General features: G+C 42.8%; 1 protein-coding gene across 2 annotated transcripts in view; it reads left to right on the top strand.

Annotated features, from left to right (window-relative positions):
* KALRN (kalirin, RhoGEF kinase) overlaps window positions 1-23720 on the top strand; it is a 797511-nt gene that overhangs the window by 313673 nt on the left and 460118 nt on the right. For both annotated transcript variants that reach the window (XM_006884214.1, XM_006884215.1), the window contains exon 7: window positions 18857-19048. In XM_006884214.1, the coding sequence (XP_006884276.1) occupies window positions 18857-19048 (192 nt within the window). The remainder of the gene's footprint in view (window positions 1-18856; window positions 19049-23720) is intronic.

Raw genomic sequence — 23720 nt, 5'->3', positions numbered from 1 at the left:
TGTATTGTTTTTTGTATAGGTCTTTTGTATCTCTAGTTAGGCTGACTCTCAAATATCTCAATTTGTGGTTGGCTCTTGTAAATGGTATTGCTTTCTTGATTTCCTTCTCTGAGTTCTCTTTGTTACTGCAGAGGAATCCCACTAATTTTTTAATATTGATCTTATATCTTGTGGTGTCATTTTTGAAGCTGAAGTGGGAGAGACTATATGCATCACTAAACCATTTATTCATTTTTGCATTCAACAAACTTTTTTTAATTTATACTAGTTTATTTACAAAATTCAAATACACTGTTTTCTGGAACAGATTCTTTCAATTTCCCTCACCCCCGCCACCCGTCAAATTATACCACTCCATGATTAATCACCACCCCCTGCACATCCTTATCCCTCTGCTTCCACTTTCCCCTCCTTGGATCCTTATACTCTTTCCACAATAATGGTTTTATACAATACAAATATTGTGGGACAGAGTTAGTTCACTCAGTATAATGCTCTTCATTCCCTCACAAGTTAGGTAATAATTTACAAAATCATTGTTCCTGCATGCTGTGTATTATTCCATTGTGTCAATGTACCATAATTTCTCAATCCATTCGTTTGTGGTTGGACATCTGGGTTGTTTCCATGTTCTTGAGATGGTGAATGTTGCTGCTATGAACATTGGTGTACAAGTCTCCATTTGTGCCTCAGTTCTCATTTTCGCAGGATATATTCCAAGTAGTGGAATAGCTGGGTCATATGGAATTTCTAGGTTCAGCTTTTTGAGAAAGCACCAACAAACGTTTAACAATTTTTTTCTGATTCTCCTTTGGTAGACACCAAGAAAACCAAGATTCAGAAGATACAAAGTGTTCTTGAAGAGTCTTGCAATTTTTTATTGTTTGATGCTACCAACTTACTTCTAGCTCATAGTGACTCCATACAGGCAGCACAAAGCACTGCCTGGTCCTGTACCATTCCCACAATTGCTAACTATTATTGATTCCATTGTTGCTCCCACTGTGTCAATCCATTTCACTGAGGATCTTCATCTTTTTTATTGATTCTCCAACATTAGTGACTGACCTCTTTTGACATGTCCAAAATACGTGAGAGGAAGTCTCACCATCCTTATTCCTTTGCCATATGTTGTTGTACATTGCCATTGAGTAGAAACTGACTTATAGCTGACTTTCCAGTGAATTTTCAGAGACTGTAAATCCCACAGGAGAAGATTGTCAATATTTCTCCCCAGAGTAGGTAGTGGATTCGAACTGTATACCTTTGGGTTATAAGTGCTATTCCTTATGCACTAGGCCACCAGAGTTCCTGAATTTTAGCCATTCATGAGGAGCAGTGGTGTCAGTTTGAAGACTAAGGTGCACCTGATTCAGACCATGGTCTTTTCAATCATTTACTGTGCTTCTGAGAGCTGGACAATGAGTAAAGATGACCGAAAAAGCATTGATGCCTTTAAGTAGTGGTGTTGGAGAAGAGAACTGAATATCCCGTGGGCTGCCAAAAGAACAGACATGTATGTCCTAGAGACGATGCAGCCAAAGTGCTCCTTGGATGCAAAGATGGTGGAGCTTCATTTTTCATACTTTGGCATATTGCTAGGCAAGGGTATTCCTTGGAGAAGGATGTTATGCTTGGAAAGGTGAAGGGATGGTGAAGGAGAGGAAGACCCTAAACCATGTGGATTGACATAGTGACTGCAGCAATAAGCTCAGATGTATCAGAGACTGTGAGGATGACGCAGCATAGGACAGGGTTCAGATCTGTTGTCCACAGGTGTGCTATGAGTTGTATTTGACTTGATAACACCTAGCGACTAAAACAACAGTGCGGGATGAGGCAAGATTTAGATCATAGGGTGACTGTGAGTTGAAGTTGACTCAATGGCACCTAGTAACAACAACAATATAAAAAGAATTTTTGTCCAGTAGATTATAAACTTCCAAGGACAGGGCTTTGTCTGTTTAATTGACATGTGTTTCTCCTGAATGTATAATGACCCCTGATATACAGTAGGTGCCTAATAAATGCATGTTGAATGTATAAGGATATTAAACATTCCACAAAATCTAACACCAGCCTTGAGCAGACTGAGTAACAAGGATTTAAAACTTTGGAGTGTGCTATGCATCTGTCAGAAGCTGGTAAAACATGACTTCAGCAGATACTGAACCACTACTGTGACCTGGGAAATAAGATGCGTACAATTTCCCCAGGTGATGCATACTAAAGTCTAAGAACTACTGGTCTGCATGAACTTTTCAAAGACCACAATGGGTCTTCGTTTCTGAGAGTCTAAGACTAATGAGTAGAGGGTCAGTGAAAGAAAGGAAGACCCTCAGCAAGATGATTAATACACTGACTGCAACAGTGGGCTTGAGCACCGTGAAGACTGTGCAGGATACAGCAAAGTTGTTTTCTGCGGTTCATAGCGTTGCCATGAGTCGTAGTCAACTCCACTAAAAGCAAATCTAAGATGAAAGTTTTGATTTAATTAACAATCAGTTGTAGGCCAGAAGCCTCCTGTTGAAACCAATCTGAACCTGATCCGCAGGCCTTTGTGATGAAGATAGCTGGGCCCTCAGGCCCGGTTATGAAAACTAAGTTGCTATTAGAGATACAAACTAAATTGATACTTTGTTGTGTTTGAGGAAAACATTGTTCTAATTGGTACCACACATGTCTGTTTGCTGTACTGAGATAACTGATGGGTTGCTGAGATACTGAAAGCTGTACCACTGGTGTGTCAAATGCCATAAGAATTACCCATAGTGGGCAGGTTTTAGTAGCGTTTCCAGATTAAGACAGACTTGGAAGCAGAATTGGCTATCTTCTTCTTAAAGAACAGGCCTCTGAAAACCCTGTGAACATGGTGACTGCTGCAATGGGCTCTAATGTGTCAGGAAGTGTGAGAATGGCACAGGATGGGATGGGGACTTGATGGTATACAACAGCAGCAAATGATTAAAGTAAAGGCACTGAAAATTTCTCTCCCTGACCAGTATAAATGTGATTCAGTATTTTCTGTTGACCCTGGGGTTCCTAAACCAGCCCTTTGAGGAAAACCTGTACTTAGGAAGCACTGAATGTAATCAGGATGAACGGCCTTGTGGGTGGAATATCTCCTTTCTTCTAAGTCAGCAGGAGGGTAGTTCGTTCTCTGATCTGCTCAGGATCCATGTATGACCTTTGCTCTTGACACCACAGTCTACATCAAACTTGTCCCAGGGAGGACAGAGGCATATGCTTTGAAGTCAGTCCTAGTGCACCTGTCTAAGATGACAGCCTTTCACCCTTACTGTCCACTCGAGTTAATGGAATAGCTTTTAAAAACACCACATAATGGGATCCACTGCCTCAATTCTGGTTTATCTATACTGTAGTAGAAGTCCTGGAAATACATATATTTTAGGCATCCAGGTTAAGAATCACTGGGCTAGGATGAAGAAAATAAACAAACTGAAAATAAATTTTGAAGTCATCTAAAGCTATCAAGTAATTAAGCCTGTGGGATGGTGAGGGGCAGTTAAGAAGCCCCTCCAATGTTAGTAGTATCTAGGCAAAAAGAGTATCTGTTTTTACTTTTGTCCTTGCCCTCCTCCTGCAACCTTGCTGTTCTGCCATTGACCTTACCTCTGTAAGCTCTTATCAGCTGTATTTGGTTCATTGTTCCTATTCAAACAAGAAATGCAGGGAGTTCCTTGGATTCAGCAGAGGCTTTCTCAGTATCTCTCTATTGCGCCATGTTGGCTTGCCTTGGGTGTTGCAGTTACCTCACCTGGGTCCCTTCTGAAAGGCTTTTCTGAGCTGACCCCTGGGGCTTGGTCAATTACTCAGATTTCTGACATGTAGCTGGCACTGGCTTGGTTCAGGCTTCTCTCATGGTCATTCACCCCCGTCCTGGCCCCAGACTTGCCTCCTCTTCCCCTTCCTCCTGGCTCTCTGCCCACAGGTCTGGTACCTCTTTTCTCATGTCAGTCCGCTGCTATTTGGGCCTCTGTAAGCATGTTCCCTTTGGATTATTTGTTGTATACTCATTTAATATTTAGCCCTTGAGTTTACCCACACACTTGCAGATGCTCATATATAGCTTTTGTCTGGTCTCTGCCAGATCTACAGCTGCCAAGGAGTTAATTTGTCTGAAATTCAGCCAAAGCTGACTCATTCCTCTTCTTTGAGGTCTCCTGGAGCCGAATGAAAGGCATGAAATGGTCCGTGAAACCTAGTGCGTCAGATGAGATAATGTACACGAAAAGGCTTAAGCTGTGAAGCACAACACAACTATAAAGCATTGGTAACAATAAGCTGCAGTGTGGCTACATTTATCATTTTGAGGCCTAGATGTCAGGCCAGGAGTGCCAAATGAGGGACTGAGACTGACCATGGGGCATGTAGGCAATACTGTTATGAATCAGGAAATTTGAAAGGTGAGAAATAAGTGAGCATAGGAGAAAGGAACAGTACAAAGAGCAGAGGTCAGAGCCTTGATAAAGCCAGAGGCCAGGAAAAGAGCTAAGAGTTTTCCCTCAGTAAGTCCTTCCAGGTCTCTCTTAAATATATAATCCTAGAATCTGTCTATTCCTACACTCACCATTGTCTACCATTACTACAATCACCACTGTGATCCAAGCTCCCATAATCTCCTGTCTGGACTATTGCAGTAATCCTTACAAACTCTTTCTGTTTCCATCTGCTTCCCTGTGTTTCATTCTCAACACAACAGCCCAAGTGGTCCTGTCAGAAAGTGAAGTCCACCACACCAGGTGAAGTGTCACTCCTCTGCTCTGGCCCCTTAGATGTCTTCATCCCTTTCAGGATAAAACCCGAGTTCCCTTCCCATGACTCTTACCATGGCTTCTCAGGTTCTACATGATCTGGCCTTGAGTAATCTCTGAGTTCTCAACCCTTACCATTTATTTACCTGCACCAGTCATCCTTAGGTTCCTATTATTTCTTTTTTAATTTATTTGAATGAAAGTTTACAAATAAACTGGCTTTTCACTTAGTCATATATACAGATATATTCCCCTATTGTCTGCTTCAATCCATAATGCATGTCCTGTTCCAGATTGTTCATTTCACTGTGCATAATGTCTGATCATCTAATCTTTTCAGATTGACCTTCTTTCCCCGTTTCAGTACTGTTCACTATCTCTCCATTCTTTCTTTTCCTGTTTCCCCTGTCACTCCTCGCCACACCCCCCATCTCATAAACCTCCAATTTTAAACAGTGTTCTTATGCAGTATTTTTTTTATAAGTGCAGTATTTCCTTTGGCATAATGTCCTCTAGACTCATCTACTTTGAATTCTCTCTACTAGGAACCATTTTTTCTGAGGTGATTTTTTAAATTATTATTATTTAATAAGTGTTTCTCCTCATCAGTTCTCATCTTGAAAGACATCCTTGACCAGTCCAACTGCTTTCTCACTTATGTTGTTGTTGTTGTATGTGCCATCGAGTCATTTGCGACTCATAGCGACCCTATGTACAACAGCCTTAAACCCTGCTCTATCCTGTGCCAATCACACTGCCTCTGACACACCCATCCCGATTACCCCATTCACTGAATCAATCCACCTCATAGAGGGTAAGTAAAAATTGCATGGTGGGAAAGAGCATGGACATGAGATGCTGTGTCTCTATTTACTTCTCAGCTGTGCGATCTTAGAGGAGTTATTTCAGTTTCTCAGAGCCTCATCGCCTCATCTATAAATGGAGGGTAATAGTGCCTTTGCTGGCATTGTTACAGGATGAAATGTGATCATGCATTTGAGCACAGCGTGTGGCTTCGTGTCATGATTGAGCTATTATTGTTATCAGGGTCAGGTGTGCGAGAAAAATAGTTCTCTTTATTCAGGGCAGCTCCTCAGAGTTTGCTAGTATGAAGCTTCTCAAGCGTAATGTGCACTCACCCCCTGGGGGAGATCTTATCAATACAATTCCTGCTTCAGATTGTTGTCAAGAACAGAGATCCTGTGTTTTAGACTAGGGTTATGTGATACCGATGCTGTAGACCAAGATGTGAGTGGAAAGACCCTCCAGGAGAAAAATCTGTGGGATAGAACACTGGAAAATTTATTTCCCTAAAGTGCTACCAAGGCGAAGGTGGTATAGCACTGGTCTGTGCATTGCTGTACAGAGGTAACTCGTGGTTGCTGTGATGCTGAAGCCTGTGACAGTGATGTGCCAGTCGTGGTAATGGGTACTCATGGTGAACAGTGTTGGCTGGAGCTTCCCAACTAAACCAAGCCTGGAAGCAGGAACGGCATCCACTTCTGAAATGGCTTGCCTCTGGAAACTCTATGTACGAACAGTGCTCAGGCTGTTCGTTCATAGGGTCACTATGAGTCGTCTACGACTCGACAACATTAAACAACAACAACAAAGTGATCTAACCTCTGGTGTCAACCTTAAAAGCAACCTAAGTTACTCAGCCTTAATCCAGAAGGGCAGCAGCATTATCTGCAACCACTTTGCCCACTGCAGTCCCTGATTCTGATTACAGCTATACCCTTCTCGCTATTTTATTCCTGTAACAACTCTTCACACAAACACAATCATCCAAGGAATTTTCACTCCACACTGAAAAAGGAGAGAGAAAGATGTTTTTTCCTTTTTTTCTTAAACCTTCTTCTGGGTTTTCCTGTGGCCCTCGGCCATATGGCCAGGCCCTTGTTTTCATGGCTGCTTAATGGTTTGTAAAGCAATTGCTGGAGGAAACATTGCTACAGCAAGCCAGGGCAGAGGGACAGAGGGATCCACGGGCCAATGTTATCTTTGCTGAGCACTGGGGCTTCTCCAGCCTCCTTTCCTCCATCCTCGACAGTGACAGATGGCTTCCACATGGTTTGACCTCCTGTTTGCCCAAACCTGACCAGATAGTCATCCATCAGTTGGCCTATTTAGCCCCCCAGAGGGGGTACCCTGTGGATTTTAGGAGGCAGACATTGGAAGTTTCATTTAGAGCTCATCACATCTCATAGCTATTGTGGTATTGTTTCAAGCATGAACAGTTCTTACTCCAGATGTTACTATTCCAATGTCCATATGTTTCGAGGTGGGATCAGCAGGTTTACAGCATCATGTTAAACTAATTAATCATAAACTAGTGCTTTAACAACTTTCCTACCCAAAATGGGCTTGATACTAGCAGTGCTGTAAATAATTCCACAGTACTGTTAAGTTAGAGATAGGCACCGAGGCTCAGCTTTTCCCACTGCTTTGGCATAATCCCTTTATTTTCTTGAAGATACTGAATGGTTACTCACAAAGCCTCTAGAAGCTGTATGGAAAAAAATCCCCAAGTGCTTTTTCTCATGGTTCTTTATTATTTTAATAAAATAAAAATTGAAATTTGTATAGCCTGCTTGACGTGTGAAGAAGGTTGGCTATAAGAAGCATGGTCGTGCAGACTAAGAATCAAGAATCTACTGCCAATTCTACCTCCCTCTTTGCAACTTTGAGAAAAGCACTTGATTGATTTAAAAGGCATGTTTAAAATTTACCAGGTAGAGAAAATATTGACGTTTTCAAGGTTTTATTTTACTTGGACCCACAATCAACACCTCTGGAAGCAGCAGTGAGGAAGTCAAATGATAGATTACAGTAGGCCAATCTGCTGCAAAAAAGACCTCTTTAAAACATTAAAGAGTAAAGACATTGTCTTGAATACCAAGTGCAGCTGGCCCAAGCTATGATCTTTTAAGTCACCTCATATGCAAGGGAAAATGTGACAACAAATTAGGAAGATCACAGAAGAATTGATACATTTAAATGACAGTGTTGGTGAAGGTTACTGAATATACCATGGACTGCCGGAAGGATACAAATTCATCTTGGAAAAAGTACAGCTCAGTTGCTACTTAGAATTTAGGATGGGTAAGACTCTTACAAACTTTGGGCATGTTATTAGGAGGGACTGGTCCTCGAGAAGGACACCATGCTTGGTAAAGGAGAAGTTTAGCAAAAAAGGGAAAGACCCTTAAGGAGACGGGATGATACAGTAGTTGCAACGTTAGATTCAAACATAATCATTGTGAGGGTGGTACAGGACTAGACATTTATTTGTTCTGTTGTACATACTGGTTTTATGATTTGGAATGGTCTTAAAGGCACCTAACAACAACAAGTGGATTCAAGATATACCCCTATTTCCTTTGGGGTGTGTGTGTGTATGTGCGCGCGCGCGTGTGTTTTGTTTTGTTTGTTTTTTACTGCAAAAATCATGACATGAACTTGGATTTTAATAAGCTTTAAGTAAAATATGTTTTATTTTCTTTTCCCTAGAAAGCAGAATTTGTTCATTAAAACATGTGTGTGTTGTGTGTGTATTCAATTAAAAAAGAAAATAAACACAAATCAAGGGAATTTTACCAACGTAAAATATAGATGAGCCACTTTTAAGATTATAATTTTCAGAGTGTAACCTGACTAAATCTATTAAAATGGAAAATGCACATAGCCTTTGACTCTAAAACTCCTAGCATTGATAATATTAGTAGTGGCAAAAATCAACACAGGACCAATTGGCAGCATCATGATAAATAGTGAAGAGATTGAGATTGTTAACCGCTCCAGTTTGCTTGGCTCCACAATCAAAACTCTTGGTACCAGCATCCAGGAAATCAAAAGAAAAATTGCATTGGGAAAGTTGGCTGTGAGAGACCTCTCTAAGGTAATGAGGAGCAATGATGTCAGTCTGAAGACTAAGGTGTGCCTGATACAGGCCATGGTCTTTGCAACTACTTGCTATGCATCAAAGAGCTGAACAGTGACTAGGGATAATAGAAGGAGGGTCGATGCTTTTGAGCTTTGGTGCTGGAGAAGAGTGTTGAATATCCCATGGACTGCTAGGAAAACAAAACAAGTTCTTCCTGGAGAGGGTGAAGCCAGTCTGCTCTTTGGAGGCAAGAATTATGACACTCCATTTGACATACTTTGGACATGTTGCAAGGAGTCCTTGGAGAGGAATGTCATGCTTGGGAGAGTGGAGGGACAGGGCAGGAGAGAAAGACCCTCGATGAGATGGATTGATTCTGTCAATGGGATAATGAGGGTAGGTGTGTCGGAGACAATAAGATTGCCAAGGGATAGAGCAGGGTTTAGGGCTGATTTGCCCATAGGGTCACTATGAGTTGCAGGTGACTCGATGGCACATAACAACAACAGTGGCAAAAATGAAATAAAACTGAAGACAGTGTGTTACATGCGGAGACACTAACAAAAAGTCAGCAGTTCGAATCCATCAGCTGCTCTAGCAGGGAATTTTGGAAAGCAGTGGGTTTGAGTTTGATATTTCAAGAAAATATAATAAGTTGGGTTAAGTGTAGGAGGTTGAACATAAATTCTCCTATGCTTATAATCCCTGGGCATCTGATATTTTACTTCCGTGGAGGTTCCAAAGCTTACTGCTGTTAAAACAGGTTGGATCTCAGTAACCCGAGAAGGCAGAGCAGGACTGCCTGGTAGGTGTCCTGAGCTATAAACCGTCATAGAAGCAGACTGCTGCATCTTTCTCCACAGCGGCCGCTGGTGGATTTGAATGGCTAGTCTGTCAGCACCTGAGCGCTTAACCACTGTTCACCTGTGCTCCTTAATGCAGATTGGAGATGGTCTAAAAATACATGCTTAAAACAAAATGCATGTTTCCCATGACTGTAAGAAATTACCAAAGTAAGTTTGAGAAAACACCCAACTCTCTTCTACAGAGAGAAGGTGATTGAAACAGGAAAGAGCCCTGAGATAGGTGCAGTTTCACAGAGCCCCTGCTGCACAGCTTTTACTTGTCCGTCAGAGGAGGCTCCTGTGTTGCTTTGAGGTGGAGCAAGGTTTAGGGGGTTAATTTTGCTCTAGAGTAAGGTGTACTGGGAAAAACGGCTGTTAAAAATGCTATGGATCACGGCAGTCCTGGCTGTAACCAATCGTGGTGATGGCCCCAAACTCAACAACATTTCATGGTACGTGGAGTGACTGAGTCCGGGGGTGACTCAGTGGCACCTAACACAATATGCAAGTGTTCTCACCACTGTGCATGTTTCCTACATGATAACGATTCTGTAGCTGATAACATTTGTGCATGTTCCTCTGTTTTGTATAGTATTTTCTTCTCAGTTGAGGCTTTACTGATATACTTTGTATTTAGCTTTTGACTTAACGTTATTTCCATTTGACCCAAATAACTTTGCTGAATACCTTGGCCTTTGGCCAGTTCGCTTGATATGTGGATTTAGAGAGTCAAGGTCTTCAGTGTTTGTTGAGAGGCCTGAATTCCTTTTGGGAAAGTGGCTACTAAGTGGTGGTTGTGCCTCGTGTGATGTGATGATTGTATGACGTGATACAGACCACAACTTTTGCTTCTGCAATAACCATTTAAAATCCACCCTTTCCGTAACCTTTTGTTAAAATCACAATTAAGGGGGGAAAGCACCTACATCCCAGTTGGTTGTAACTGGGTTGAGAGTCCTGTGCCTAGAATTCATTCCTTGTAGAGGTGAAGCTGCTTTGAAATGGTTTCCCTCTGTTTCTCAGGAGGTGAAGACAAGACCCCTACACATGAATCATGTTACCCTGCACAACAAAGTGAAAGACCACATGTACATTACTGAGACAATAAAGTCATAAGCCTAGCACAAGAATGAAGCTTCTGTGCTTTTAAAATTCCTCATTGATAAAGAGAAGGCTCTGTCTCCTCCATTGAGGATGAGCTTTCCTTGTTTCTGGATGTTCTGGGTGTATATCCCACGTGCCAAGGGAGTGGACCCAACTCCTGGGTTTTACAGGAGACAGACACTTGCATTTTACAACAGGTAGAGAAGGGTACTATATTGTAAGAGCATGACTCAAAGGTGAGTTACTGGCTCATTCTGCACTCTCTGAGCTCTAAGGATCAAGGAAAGACCTGTGTACAGTTTATGGTTTTTAAATGGTAGCTTATAACCATCTTGCAAGCAACTTTGGATTGTTTGTATCCAAAAGGGGCATCCAGCTACAGACTTCCAAATGAGACCCTTTGTCAGGGCTAAGAACCTTAGTCAAGAGCCTGCCAGGTGGTTCTTTGTGGAGCAGGACTGCTTTGTTGATTTCAGTTAATCACTGCAGGAAATCAGACCGCAGGCTATGGGACCTGTAACCCCTAATTAATGACTGTAGGAATAAGACATGAAAGGGAGATATTTATTGGGGGGGAAAATGGTGACAGAGTGTAACTATACAGAGGTTTTTTTTCAGTTAGTAGAATTTTGCTAGAATTGTTCATTCATATATATATATATAATGGGAGAAGAGGCTTTGAAAGAAGGTAGGATAGAGCAGATGATACTGCAGATCACATGTCAGGAGTACTTCATTGTACAGGGTAGATTATGCTTACATCTTAGGCTAGAAGATACTTTGAACAAGAATCATGCTATTACAGTAATTTCAATATATGTGTAAGGGTTTAAGCTCAATAAAGCAGTTTTAAGGTGAGAGCTTAAGAAGATACTCATCAAACCAGAATGATCCATCATGTTCTTGTCTTTACGCCAACAAAACTGATTAGTCTGGGCAGCTCAGCTTAAGGGAAGGGGCTAAAGAGCTGAAAGTCATGGGGGCAGCTGGTCCTTGGTCATTTGATGGCTGAAGAAGTCAGAGATTCAAGCCCTAACCTTGGTCCTCACACTGACTGCAGGCAGAGAGCAGGCCCATGGCGAGGGACAGTGGAGCTGGCCTGTGTGAGCTTCTGGGATGGATAGCATTATTCTCCTGGCCTCACTCCTTGCACACCCACTCATTTACCAGTATCATTCCTTCTCCCATACCACTACTTGGGAAGTCTTTTAAAAGCATGGATCAGATCACGTCACTCTTTCATTGAAAGCATTCTATTGCACATGAACTGTGGAAAATTTAGATACTCTTATTTCTTTAATTTCTGCCCTTCTGCCTCCTTGGAGGTATCTCTAAACTTTATCAATCTGTATGCAGAACAGATCATTCAGGAGACTGGTCTTCATGAGAAGAAATGTGGCATCAGGATCAGAGGAAGATTCATCAACAACCTGCTATATTCAGATGACATGACCTTGCTTGCTGAAAGTAAGGAGGACCTGAGGTGTTTGCTGAAGAGAGTCAAGGACTGTAGCCTTCAATATGATTTGAAGCTCAATGTCAAGAAAACAAAGCTTCTTACCACTATGCCGACTGGCAGCATCATGATAAATGGAGAAGAGATTGAGATTGTTAACATTTTCAGCTTGCTTCATTCCACAGTCAGTACTCTTGGCGCTAGCAGTAAAGAAATCAAAAGGTGAATTGCATTAGGAAAATCTGCTTTCAGGGACCTCTCCAGGGTGCTGAAAAACAATGATATAAATCTAGAGACTAAGGTGTGTCTGCTCCAACACATGGTCTTAACAATTACCTGCTGTGCATCAGAGAGCTGGATAATGACTAAGGATGATGGAAGTAGAATCAATGACTTTGAGCTGTGGTGCTGGAGAAGAGTATTGAACATACAGAGTGCCAAGAGAACAAATAGGCCTGTCTTGGAGAGGGTAAAACCAAGCTGCTCCTTGGAGGCAAGAATTTTGACATTCCATCTCATGTATGCTGGGCATGTGGACAGGAGAGACTAGTCCTTGAAGAAGGACATCATGCTTGGAAGGGTGGAGGGACAGAATTGGCGAGGAAGACCCTACATGAGATGGATTGACACAGTAACTGGGGATAATGGGGCTAGATGTGTTGGAGACAGTGAGACTGGTTCAGGATGGGGCAGGGTTCAGAGCTGTTGTGCATAGGGTCGCTGTGAGTCACGCACATAACAGCAACAACCACCTCCTTAGAAGTGAGTTCTGGTGGTCTAGTGGTAAGAAGCTGCCCTGCAGTCCTAAAGGTACATGGTCAAACCCACTATCTGCTCTGTAGTTGAAAGATGGGCAATCTCTCCTGTGATGACTGCCTGTGCAAACCTGCTGGAAGGTTAGCTGTGGTCTTATTCTGACTCAATAGCACAGAATAACAACAGTCTCCTCTGAAGAGAGTAAGAGGAGGAGGATAAACTTAGTCCATTTCCTTCCAGGCTCTCGGGTCTCCTCACTTCTTCTTCACCCAGTCAGAGTACCTTCCATAAGGAGAAAATATACATAAAGACCTGGGTTAGAAAAACAAAACTACTCACTCAGAGATGGAATGTTTGAGATCATTTAGTTCAACTCTTATTTTACAAATGAGGAAACTGAGGCACAAAGGAGTCATGTGGCATTTTAAGTCAATGCCAGAACTGGGAATAGAAACCCTTTCTCTTGTCTCCTGGCCAGCAGCTTTTCAGGCTGCAGGGCGTTAAAGGTGAGTAAAGAAGAATGACAGAGCCAGGCCGAAGTGAGGGGGTGGCTGGGTAGTTGGTAAGAAAGTGAAAGGTCACAAAGAGTGAAAGTGCCCTTCCTCATTGATTACATCCCCAGAACAAGCCATGTTTCCCAGATGCTCCTTAACAGAAGTGTAAAGAGGACACAAAAGAACCACAGTCAGATTGTCCAAAGGCCATTCAATGTCATTTATGCCCAATGACAAAACACCTATTAATTCAGACTCTTAATCCGACTCTTACCTCAGTCTTTCCTTTTAAATCATGTGAGACATTCTCTAGCATTCCTCTTTTCTCTTTGGTTTATGGCTGACTTTCTTGTATTCCTGGACAACTGCAATTTACAATCTTATCTGTCCATTTGCATCATCTTCAAGGGTAAAGGAAAAGAAAGGGAAAGAAAAAAAAAAAGATAAACTTAGTATGACCTGGTCACAATGTATATTGAAAGGGGGCAGGAATGATGAACAATTAACAAATGTCTGGGTTAACATTACATTTATCCGTCTTTTGAGTAGTATGATATAGCTACTTCTTTTGTGAAACATAGTAATTTTTTTTGGTTGATTAGTAAGATGTATCTAATTCAGGCCATAGTCTTTCTGATCACTTGCTATGTATCTGAGAATAAGGACGACAGAAAAAGAAATTATGCCTTTGAACTGTGGTGTTGGAGAAGAGCACTGAACATCCCATGCAGGGCCGGGAGAATGAACAAATATGTCTTGGAGAAGGTGCAGCTGGCGTGCTCTTTGGAGACAAGAATGATGAGACTTTGCCTCACATACTTTGGGTATGTTGCTAGAAGGGGCTATTCTTTGGAGAAGGACATGATGCTGGGAGGGATGGAGGGTTGGCAAAGGAGAGGAAGACCCTTGACCAGGTGGATTGACACAGTGACTGCTGCAATGGGCTTTTATGTGTCAGGAAGCATGAGGATGATGCAGGATAGAACAGGGCTCAGATCTTTTGTTCATAGGGTTGTTAGGAGTTGTACTTGACTTGATTGTACCTAATAACAACAACCAGATGTCCTGCACACTGATATGAATGTATAAAAGCATTGACTGGGCCTGACCCTAGAACATGAAGGGTGAGCTGTGGGCTTTGTTTTACTTTTCACTTATAAGCACACACTTAAAGGTGAAATAGAAGACCTTTGTCACCCACTCCTTTTCATGGGAGAAGTTCCTTTTTACCCTCCCTGCTAGTTATTTGGATTCTTTACCTCTGAACCCTTCCAGTGAGTTACTTCTCCCTCTTTTGAAGCACGTACTTCATTTTGCTTTAAATTATAGTTATTTGAGGACTTGTCTTAAGTCTTGCCTGTGAGCTCCTGGGGCTGGGTGGGCAGGGATCCTGCCTCCTTCCTCTTTGATTCCCCCCCCCCCCAGTACAGAGCCTGGCCCACTCTCTGTAAATATTTGAATGAATAACAAGGTGTTAACAGTCTTAAGAGGCAACCACAGTCAATAGCTAGAGAATTATTTCTGACTGTGAACAGAAATATATCTCCCTGTGTTCCCTGCGTGAGAGAGACCATAAGGGCTGAACATCTACAGGATGGATCTGGGGGCTTTGAGGGTAGTGCCCTGCTTGTAATGTTATACTTGAGCAAAATGCACTAAGTTTTTCAATAGAAGAAGAGAGCCCAATACGCCTAGATTGACCTGGATAACCAGGGAGGTTCCAGGACTTGAAATTTGTTAGGAAAAGTAGCTACACCATGTTGTCCATGTCCCACCCATAGATTTCCAGCCCATGGTTTTTCCTTACATACCAGCACAGTTGCTTCCCGCATTTCTCTGACCATTGTCACTCTCTGACTTTACCTGAGGAATGAGCTTGCTCTGTGTGGGGGCCAGGTTAGACACTCCAGGAAGTTACCCTGGAAGAGAACGTCAACCAATGAGAAATGGGGTTCCATACATAAATACCTTGACTTTTCAAGCCTGCAGAGACAGCTGAGAGAGTGTTCTGAGTTGAACCAGAGGGGATGGACCTCTAAGTAACACATTCTGTTCATTTTCTTATTTGACTTTTCTGCTTTCCCTCCATGTTTCCTGGGATCAGACCCCAAATAGACTACCTCTTTCCAAAATCTTGTCTCAAGATCTGCTTTTGGGAGAACTGAAATTAAGACAGTGACGCAGCAGGAAATTTGGGGGTGGTATCTTAATGTTACTGCCTTATAAGGGACAATTATTAAAATCAGTACGTGCTTCTTTGTTCCCCCTGCTCCCTTCTATTTTTAAGCACAGGATTGGCTTTTCTGTCACTTCTATAAATACTGTTTAATTGTAAGTAGAATCTGTATCCTGACTCAGGGAACAAGGCTGAAGCTTTGAAGGTTCTTTTCAAGTAGTAAGAGCCAATAACTGTCTTAACTCTATTAAGGAGATGTACGACATCAGAAAGGTCCCAGGCCAGACTGTAGAAAGAAGTCAAACATGGGAGTCCCTAGGCATGAGGGACAGATCTATGTCCAGTACTTCACTTAACCTTCTAAACTTCCAGGAGACCTTTTAAGTTAGGAAAGGGCCAATCAGCTTGGCCCAGGGTTGCGAGAGAGTGCTTGGAGGTGGGGGACAGCTGTGGTCAGTGGTGACCATGAGGGAAGAAAGTGAAGTGCCTTGATTGTAGCCACCTAGCCTTAATGAACTATGCCTGAGATAATCGAGCCAAGCAGAAATGCTGTTCTTGGAGAATATTTCTTATCCTCCAAAAAGAGCTGAAACAAAGAATGAAGGTGTACGAGCAAGCTGCCTCCCTCATCCTCCTTGGGGCAGATGCTTGTGTGATTCAGAAGAGCTCACTGTGGGTGCCACAATATTACTTGATTGTTTTGACACCTCAGACAACTCATAGGAGGCAACAGTTAAAAATAATTGCGATCACTCCTGGCTTATGTCTGTGGGGTTTTTCCTTTTGTCTTATTCCTTCCTGGAGGGTTTTCTGCCGGCCTAGTAGGAAACAACATACATGGTCATGAATTTTTAATTAGCAAGCAAATATGGGAACGACACAACACACAAGATAAAGAGTCTCTGGAAGCCTCCACACACCTCTTTCAAGCACCCACATATGCCTTTTGGGGGAAATAGAGATACAAGAGTTCCACAGTCGTGTTATTTGGTTTAGGCGGTTAGAATTTTTTTGGGTGTGTGGTTCTTCATTTTCCCCCTCATTTTAATTACTTCTAAAATGTCTTGGCACCAGCAACCAGGAAATTAAATGGCGCATTGCCATGGGAAAGTCTGCTGTTAGGGCCCTCTCCAAAGTACTGAAGAGCAATGGTGTCTCTCTAGAGACTAAGGTGCGTCTGATACAGGCCATGGTCTTCGTAATCACTTGTTATGCATCAGAGAGTTAGACAATGACCAAGGAGGATAGAAGGAGAATTGATGCCTTTGAGCTGTGGTGCTGGAGGAGAGTATTGAGAATACCATGGACTGCTAGGAAAACAAAGAGATTTGTCCTGCAAAGGTTAAACCGGGTGGCTCCTTGGAGGCAAGGATGCTGAGGCTCCATCTAACATACTTTGGACATGTTGTGAGGAGAGACCGGTCCTTAGAGAGGGACATCATGCTTGGGAGGGTGGAGGGACAGTGCAGGAGAGGAAGGCCCTCTATGAGGTGGATTGATTCAGTGACTGGGATAATTGGAATGGGAGTGTCAGAGACAGTGCGATTGGCACAGGACAGAGCGGAGTTTAGGGCTGTTGTACATAGGGTCGCTATGAGTCGCAAGCGACTCAATGGCACATAACAACAACAACAACAACAACAACAAATGTACAATTCAGTTGCATTAATTTTATTCATAGGGAACTCTAGTGGCTTAGTGGCAGAGAGCTGTGCTGCCAATCCAAAGGCAGGTGGTTCAAATCCACTGGTTGCTTCACAGGAGAAATATGAGTGATCTCCAGTGCAATGAGCTGCCTTTGAAAACCTGCTGGAGGGTCAACAATGAAGGGGATCTGACTTGATGGTATATAACAAAAGCAATTCTATTCATAATGCATACAGCCTTCACCATTATCTATTCTCAAACTTTTCATCACTCCAAACAGAAACTTACAGATCTTAAGCTTACATTGTGCAAATGTTGTGGTTTCAACTGCTTTTTATTTAATCTGTGACCAAAACCTCGTAATGCTCTGTTGTTGTTGATGATGATGTTGTTGTTAAATGCCATCGAGTCATAGATGACTCCTAGCGACCTGAACCAAAGACCTGAGCACTTGTATAACTTTCATCCTTTCTCTAGGGTTGTATGGTTTCCAGAGGCAAGCTATTTTAGAAGTGCATGCCACTCCTGCTTCCAAGCTTGTTTTAATCTGGAAGCTCCACCAAACACTGTCCGCCATGGGTAACCATTATCACATTTGACACATCAGTGTCACAGTGTTCAGCTTCACAGCAACCACAAGTTACCTCTGTACAGCAAGTGAACAGACCAGTGCTATATGACCTAGAAGAATGTTTGACCAAAAACAATTAAAAACAGGACTGAGGGCCGCAGATTAAAGTCGCCCATCTTTGTTTTGGTAGCATCACTTTCTGTCCACTAGGCTAACTGATCTCTCTCTGTGCTGTTGTTGTTAAGTGCTGTCTAGTCATAGGTGACTCATAGTGACCCTATGAATGAACCTTTCTCTAGGTTCATAGGGTTTAGGAGGCAAGCTGTTTCGTAAGTGGATGCTACTCCTGAACACAATGTCCTACATGAAGAAAATGTCTTCTCTTCACCTGGTGGTGGAAAGATATAGTTATTCTGTGTCCTCTGCCCTGTTTTGGTTACTGTTCTCTGAATTCTAGTTGACTTCTAGTCAGTCCACTCTGATCCATCGGGTATTCACTGGTTGATTTTGAAAGTGTATCACCTGGTCCTTCTTCCTAGTCCAGGTTTGTCTACAAGCTCTACTGATAACTCACCCAGCATCATTTCAGTACTAAAACCTCTAATGACAGCCTGGTAGTGTCTGCGTATAAGGTACATTGATTGGGAGTGAAACCCTTTCTCCAGCATTGAGGACAAGAATTCTACCGCTGATCTACCAACACCTAGTTGAAGGTGGCCTTTATGGCCTGGGTACAGCTCTTTCCTCAGCAAGAGATGTGCATTTGTCTCCTTAGCTTTTGCTCTAGGATGAGTCATTATTTACAGATACTGACACTTGAAAGTACTGGCCGTCTCCCTGGAATGACATCATAGAATGATGAGCATTAAATAAGATCATTCACACAGAGTGACTGGTACACTAATATCACAGAAACAACTCAGGGGTCTCCCAGAAGAAATGGTTTCAGTTACTGTCCCTGCTCTCTGCCTAGATTTGTCATAAAGACCCCCCTTGACAGGGCAAAGAATGTAAACACTAGGTCTCTGCCAGCCTCTCCCAAACATCTGTGGGGGTGGCCCCCTTCCCAGAGAGTTGTCCTTGCAGTGGTTAAGGAATGCCTTCCAGCCTCGCCTGCTAAGTGCTGACTCTCCTTTGTTTCCCCAGAATGCCTATGTCAACATCAACCGCATCATGTCCGTGGCCTCCCGCCTCTCTGAAGCTGGACATTACGCCTCACAGCAAATCAAGCAGATTTCTACGCAACTGGATCAGGAGTGGAAGAGCTTTGCTGCAGCCCTGGATGAACGCAGCACCATCCTTGCCATGTCTGCAGTGTTCCACCAGAAGGCCGAGCAGGTGAGGCCAGGGGATCTGCCGTGGCTGCCGCTGGTGGGAAGGGTACAGGGCAGGAGGATAGCAAGTAAGGGTGTGCACACAGTTCTGCTGAGAGCGCCTCTCTTCCTATTTCTACCATGTTCATGGCCCCTGTGTGTACACAAAGAAGGACTGGTAATTCTCAGTGGCTCTGCCTGTCTTCCAAACAAGGAGGGGCCCAGTGCTTCTTGACAATCAATTTGGTAGGTTAGTATATGTGTGAGAGTAGACTTACTGCTTGATTTGCATTACCTAAACATAGGGCAAAGGGGTATAAGTCAAATTATCTGTTGACTACTCAGAAGAGGGACAATTAATTCTCAATGGAGCATTTGCTACAGATATAGTAATAGAATGGATTGTTGTTGTTGTTGTTGTGTACCATCGAGTCAGCACCTCAGCCCTCCAGCTGACACTCTGGTGTGTTTTCTGAGGCAGTAAACTGCACAGGAAGATATTGCTCATCTTCCTCCTGTAAAGCAGTGGGTAGATTCGAACCACTTACCTTTGCACTGGCAGTGAAATAATATTAACTTGTCACCCTTTGCTTAATGGCCAGGCATTGTGATAACACAAACCCATTTTTACAGAAGGAGGCACTGAAGCTCAGAGAGCTTCTTGGCATCCAGTGGTATATTGGAGCTGGCTGCTACGGGCTCATCAATAACTCAACCTCATTGTTAAGTCAGAACCGACTCATAATTGACTCTCCAGCAGGTTTTCTGAGGCTGTAAATCTCACAAAAGGAAACTGCCCATCTTCACTCCTGTGAAGCAGCTGGTGGATTAGAACTGTACATCTTTGGGTTGGCATTGCAATTTTCTGTCCACTAGCTTACCAGAACTCCCTCATTGGCTTACAGAGAGCTAATTTAAGAGAGAGAGAGAGAGAGAGAGAGAGAGAGAGAAACAATGAAACAGTTTGGGTACAAGTTCACAGAACAAATCGGTTTTCCCTTTAATGATTTACATACATCTTGTTTCGTGACATGGGTTGTAATCATCTCAATGTAATAGAGAGGATTACAGCTTACTTCCTGTGCTCCTAATTCCTCACACTCTTGTTTCTTGCCCTTTCTTGTTGCCTTTTGAGCTTTGTTTCAGGACAAATGATGCCCTTTTGGCCTTATATGGTTGATTGTACTGAGGAATGCATCCCTCCTTGGTGTTACTTGCTAACTTTACGAGACTCTCTTTTATTTGACTGAAAGTTGATTGCCAGTGCTGGATTTTGTTCCAGGCTTGAAGAGTGTCTCAGGGGTCACAGTCTTGGGGTTTCCACCAGTCTTTATCAGGCTGTTTAATCTTTTTTATGATCTTGAATTTTGATCTGCAGTTTTTTCCTCCCTCTCGTTCCAGGGCCTTCCATTCTGATCCCAGTCAGAGGGGTCTGTAGTGGTAGCCAGGCACCGTCTGGTTCTTCTCATCTCAGAGCAGTATAGGCAGTGGCTCTGTGGCCCATTAGTCCTTTGAATTAATTGTTTCCTTTAGTCTTTGATTTTTTTTTCCCACTCTCTTTTTGCTCTGGGTAAGGAGAGAGTAAGAGTTGCATCTCAGATGACTTCTCACAAGTGTTTAAGACCCTAGTCACCGCTCCTCAGGGTAGGATATAGAACCTGGTCTTTGTGGGCTGTGTTGTATCAATTTTTCTAGGTCTCCTCCACAAGATTCTGGTCTGAAGTTGCTGTTGTCATTTGCCATCAAGTTGAGAATGACTCATAGCAACTTTCATTAAGGACTGAACCCTGTCCTGTCCTGTGCCAATCTTCATAATTTCTGACACACTCAAGCCCATTGCTACAGTCACTTTGTCAATCCACCTGGTTGAGAGTCTTTACTGTCCTTCTGCCTTTCCAAGCATGATATCCCTCTCTGAGGAATAGCCTCTTCTAGCAATATGCCTGAAGTATGGGAGATGATGCTTTATCATCTTTGCTTCCAAGGGGCACTCTGGTTGTACGTTCTCCAAGGCATGTCTGTTTATTCTTTTGGCAGTTCATGGGATACTCAGCACTCTTCTCCAACACCACAGCTCAGAGGCATCAAATCTTCTTCTGCCATCCTCCTTATTCAATGTCCAGCTTTCAAAGTGACCGAAAAGACCATGGCTTGTGTCAGGCACACTTTAGTCCTTAAACTGGCATCATTGCTCTTCAGTAACTTGGAGAAGTCTCTGATACTGAGCTGGTTTTTTTTTTTAATTTTAAGAAATGTGTCAATTGGTTGGTAAACACAGCTATTATTTTTATTGCTTACCAACAAATTGATTCTGACTCCTGCCACCCATGTACAGATTAAAACTACTCCATAGGATTCCTTTAGGTAGGTGTAGAACTGCCAGCCTTTCAAGTAGTAGTCAAATGCTTGATGGTCTTTCTCACTTCATTATTATCTTGCTACTATCTCTGTTCTTGATATTATTTGCATTGGTTTTATCCGTCTGGTGGAAATAGCATGTAACGGTATGCTACCATGCTTCTCTTCCCAACATCCCCCTCAGTGATGTCACTTTAGTGATGCAGCTTGAAATAGACCACAGTGGGAGTTTTAGACCATGGAAATCAGCAAATGCTACAAACCAGGGCTGATTTATTGTCTTATTGATTGTCTAGAGTCTTAAGAAAGTGCTGAGGAAAATGTTAACATATTCAGGTTAGACTTGAAAGTGTGCCGTGTCTGTAACAGTAATTTTGACCAGCACGCAATTCAAGGAAACAGTCTCTCTATATTCTAAAACTATATTCAGCTAATTCTAGGCACATTACCCCACTCTTCTGAGCTAGCTTCTTTATCTCTAATGGGAGAAAACGAAGTCCTTGCTGGTGGAGCTATGTTAAGTATTTGACTACTAATCAAAATGACTGGGGAGTTCTGGTGCCTGCAATCCCAAAGACTCTGGGTTCAAATCCCTGCTGCTCTGCAGGAGATAGACCATCATTTCCCATGCAATTAACTGCCTCTGAAAGCCCGCTGGAGGGCTGGCTATGAGTTGGTTCTGACTCAACAGCAGTGAGTTTTAAGTTTGTGTCTATTTCTACATGGCATGTTCCCAAAGACTAAAATTCCTGTGGCACAAATCAGACATAACTCACACACTGAAAAAGATCTAGCCATTTTTTCCCTTTCTTTTCAAATATGATGATGATAGCTTTGCACAGTGGCCATATCACAGCCAGTGAGGTTTATCTGAGGCACAAATTATTGCTAATTGAAAACTTTCCCCTTAAATATGGTGATGGTAGTGACTGATTGGAAGCAGGACTGGCATCCACTTCCTAAACAACGTGCCTCTGGAAACGTTATAAACTTTGAGAAACGATAATAGTTATAGAAAGGCTTCAGGTCTTTTGCTCCTAGGGTCGCTATGAGTCTAAGCAATGAACAACAACAACAAGTGACTGATGGTGATGGGCTCATTCATAGACAAAAGAGAATAATGATTTCTAATTTCCTGTTCTCCCCTTACCCTCTCTTTTGCACACTTTATCCCAGCTTTGCACAGCTTGGCAAGGCAGGCTCCATCTTCCCCATGGTTTCCCTCTCTCCCTTATCTGACCACTTTGCCCGATCTCCTGTATGACTCCTGTTAGATGGGTACCTAGAAATCCCAAGGGCCTTGAAGAACTACCCCTCCCTGAACAGACACATGAATGTCCAGTTGCTTTCAGATTACTGGCGAGAGAGATTTCTGAGATGTCAGTGAGCATATGGAATCTGATACACGATGGCACCAGCACGTTTCCAGAATTGCTAAGAGATGGTCTAGTGTGATAAAAACATACAGAATGCACAGTAACCCACAACCGCCAGCAGGCCAGGGACAGAAAGCTTGAAAGTGACACAAACTAGAACTCAAGCAGTTACGAGGGATAAAAGACAGAGTGAGAACTGGGAGTAATTGAGGGAGCCCACTTTTGATGTTTCCTGACTTGAATTGCTTTGGATCAGAAGAAAATGTATTTGTATCTATTTTTTGATGTGATTTCTTCACAAATTACTAGCCCTTCAGGGGAATTCATAAACCACGCTTCTTTTTAGCTCGAGGGTGCGAAGGAAACCATATAGAAGGCTGTCTTTTTAGTCATTTATCTAGGCAGCTCTTTATTATCCTCCTATGGGCTATTGTAAGAAATGGGATAAAGAGGTATTTAGGCAATTAATTTAAATGGAGCCGTGCATCCATGCAAGAGGAATCCAGACAGAACCATTTCAGATTGTTGGAGGAAGAATTATTTGCATTTTAAAGGTGTATTTTTTTCCACCCAATAAACCTGAGTGATTTCTGTGAGCTCACCCTTTGTGCATGGAGACCTATAGTCTTCCACAGCTGTTAATTTTAATTTTTCAATACTTTTTTGCCTATGAGGCTCTGCATCTGCATATCACAGCCCTGGAGTCACTGTCACTTTAGACTCAGCACAGAGTCCTGGCCCCTGCGCCCGTCCGCCTTCCTTGCTCTGTCTGACAGAGAATCCTGCTGATGTTAATCTCCACCCCTTGTGGGAATCGGTTGTGGAAGTTCCCTGGGGTACCTGATGGTCTTATCAAGTACTCTTTGCTTGTCTTTACAATTCGGTGTACACGTGGAGTCCACCGGAGCCTCTTTCCCTGTGCACAGCCACAGGCACATGTGAGGGGCTGCATGCATAGGAATG

The sequence above is a fragment of the Elephantulus edwardii genome, unplaced genomic scaffold (assembly GCF_000299155.1).
Source record: "Elephantulus edwardii isolate Elephantulus edwardi_28Jun2011 unplaced genomic scaffold, EleEdw1.0 scaffold00032, whole genome shotgun sequence".
Lineage (NCBI taxonomy): Eukaryota > Metazoa > Chordata > Mammalia > Macroscelidea > Macroscelididae > Elephantulus > Elephantulus edwardii.
The sequence above is the reverse complement of the archived record's forward strand: the minus strand, read 5'-3'. Positions and strand labels throughout refer to the sequence as shown.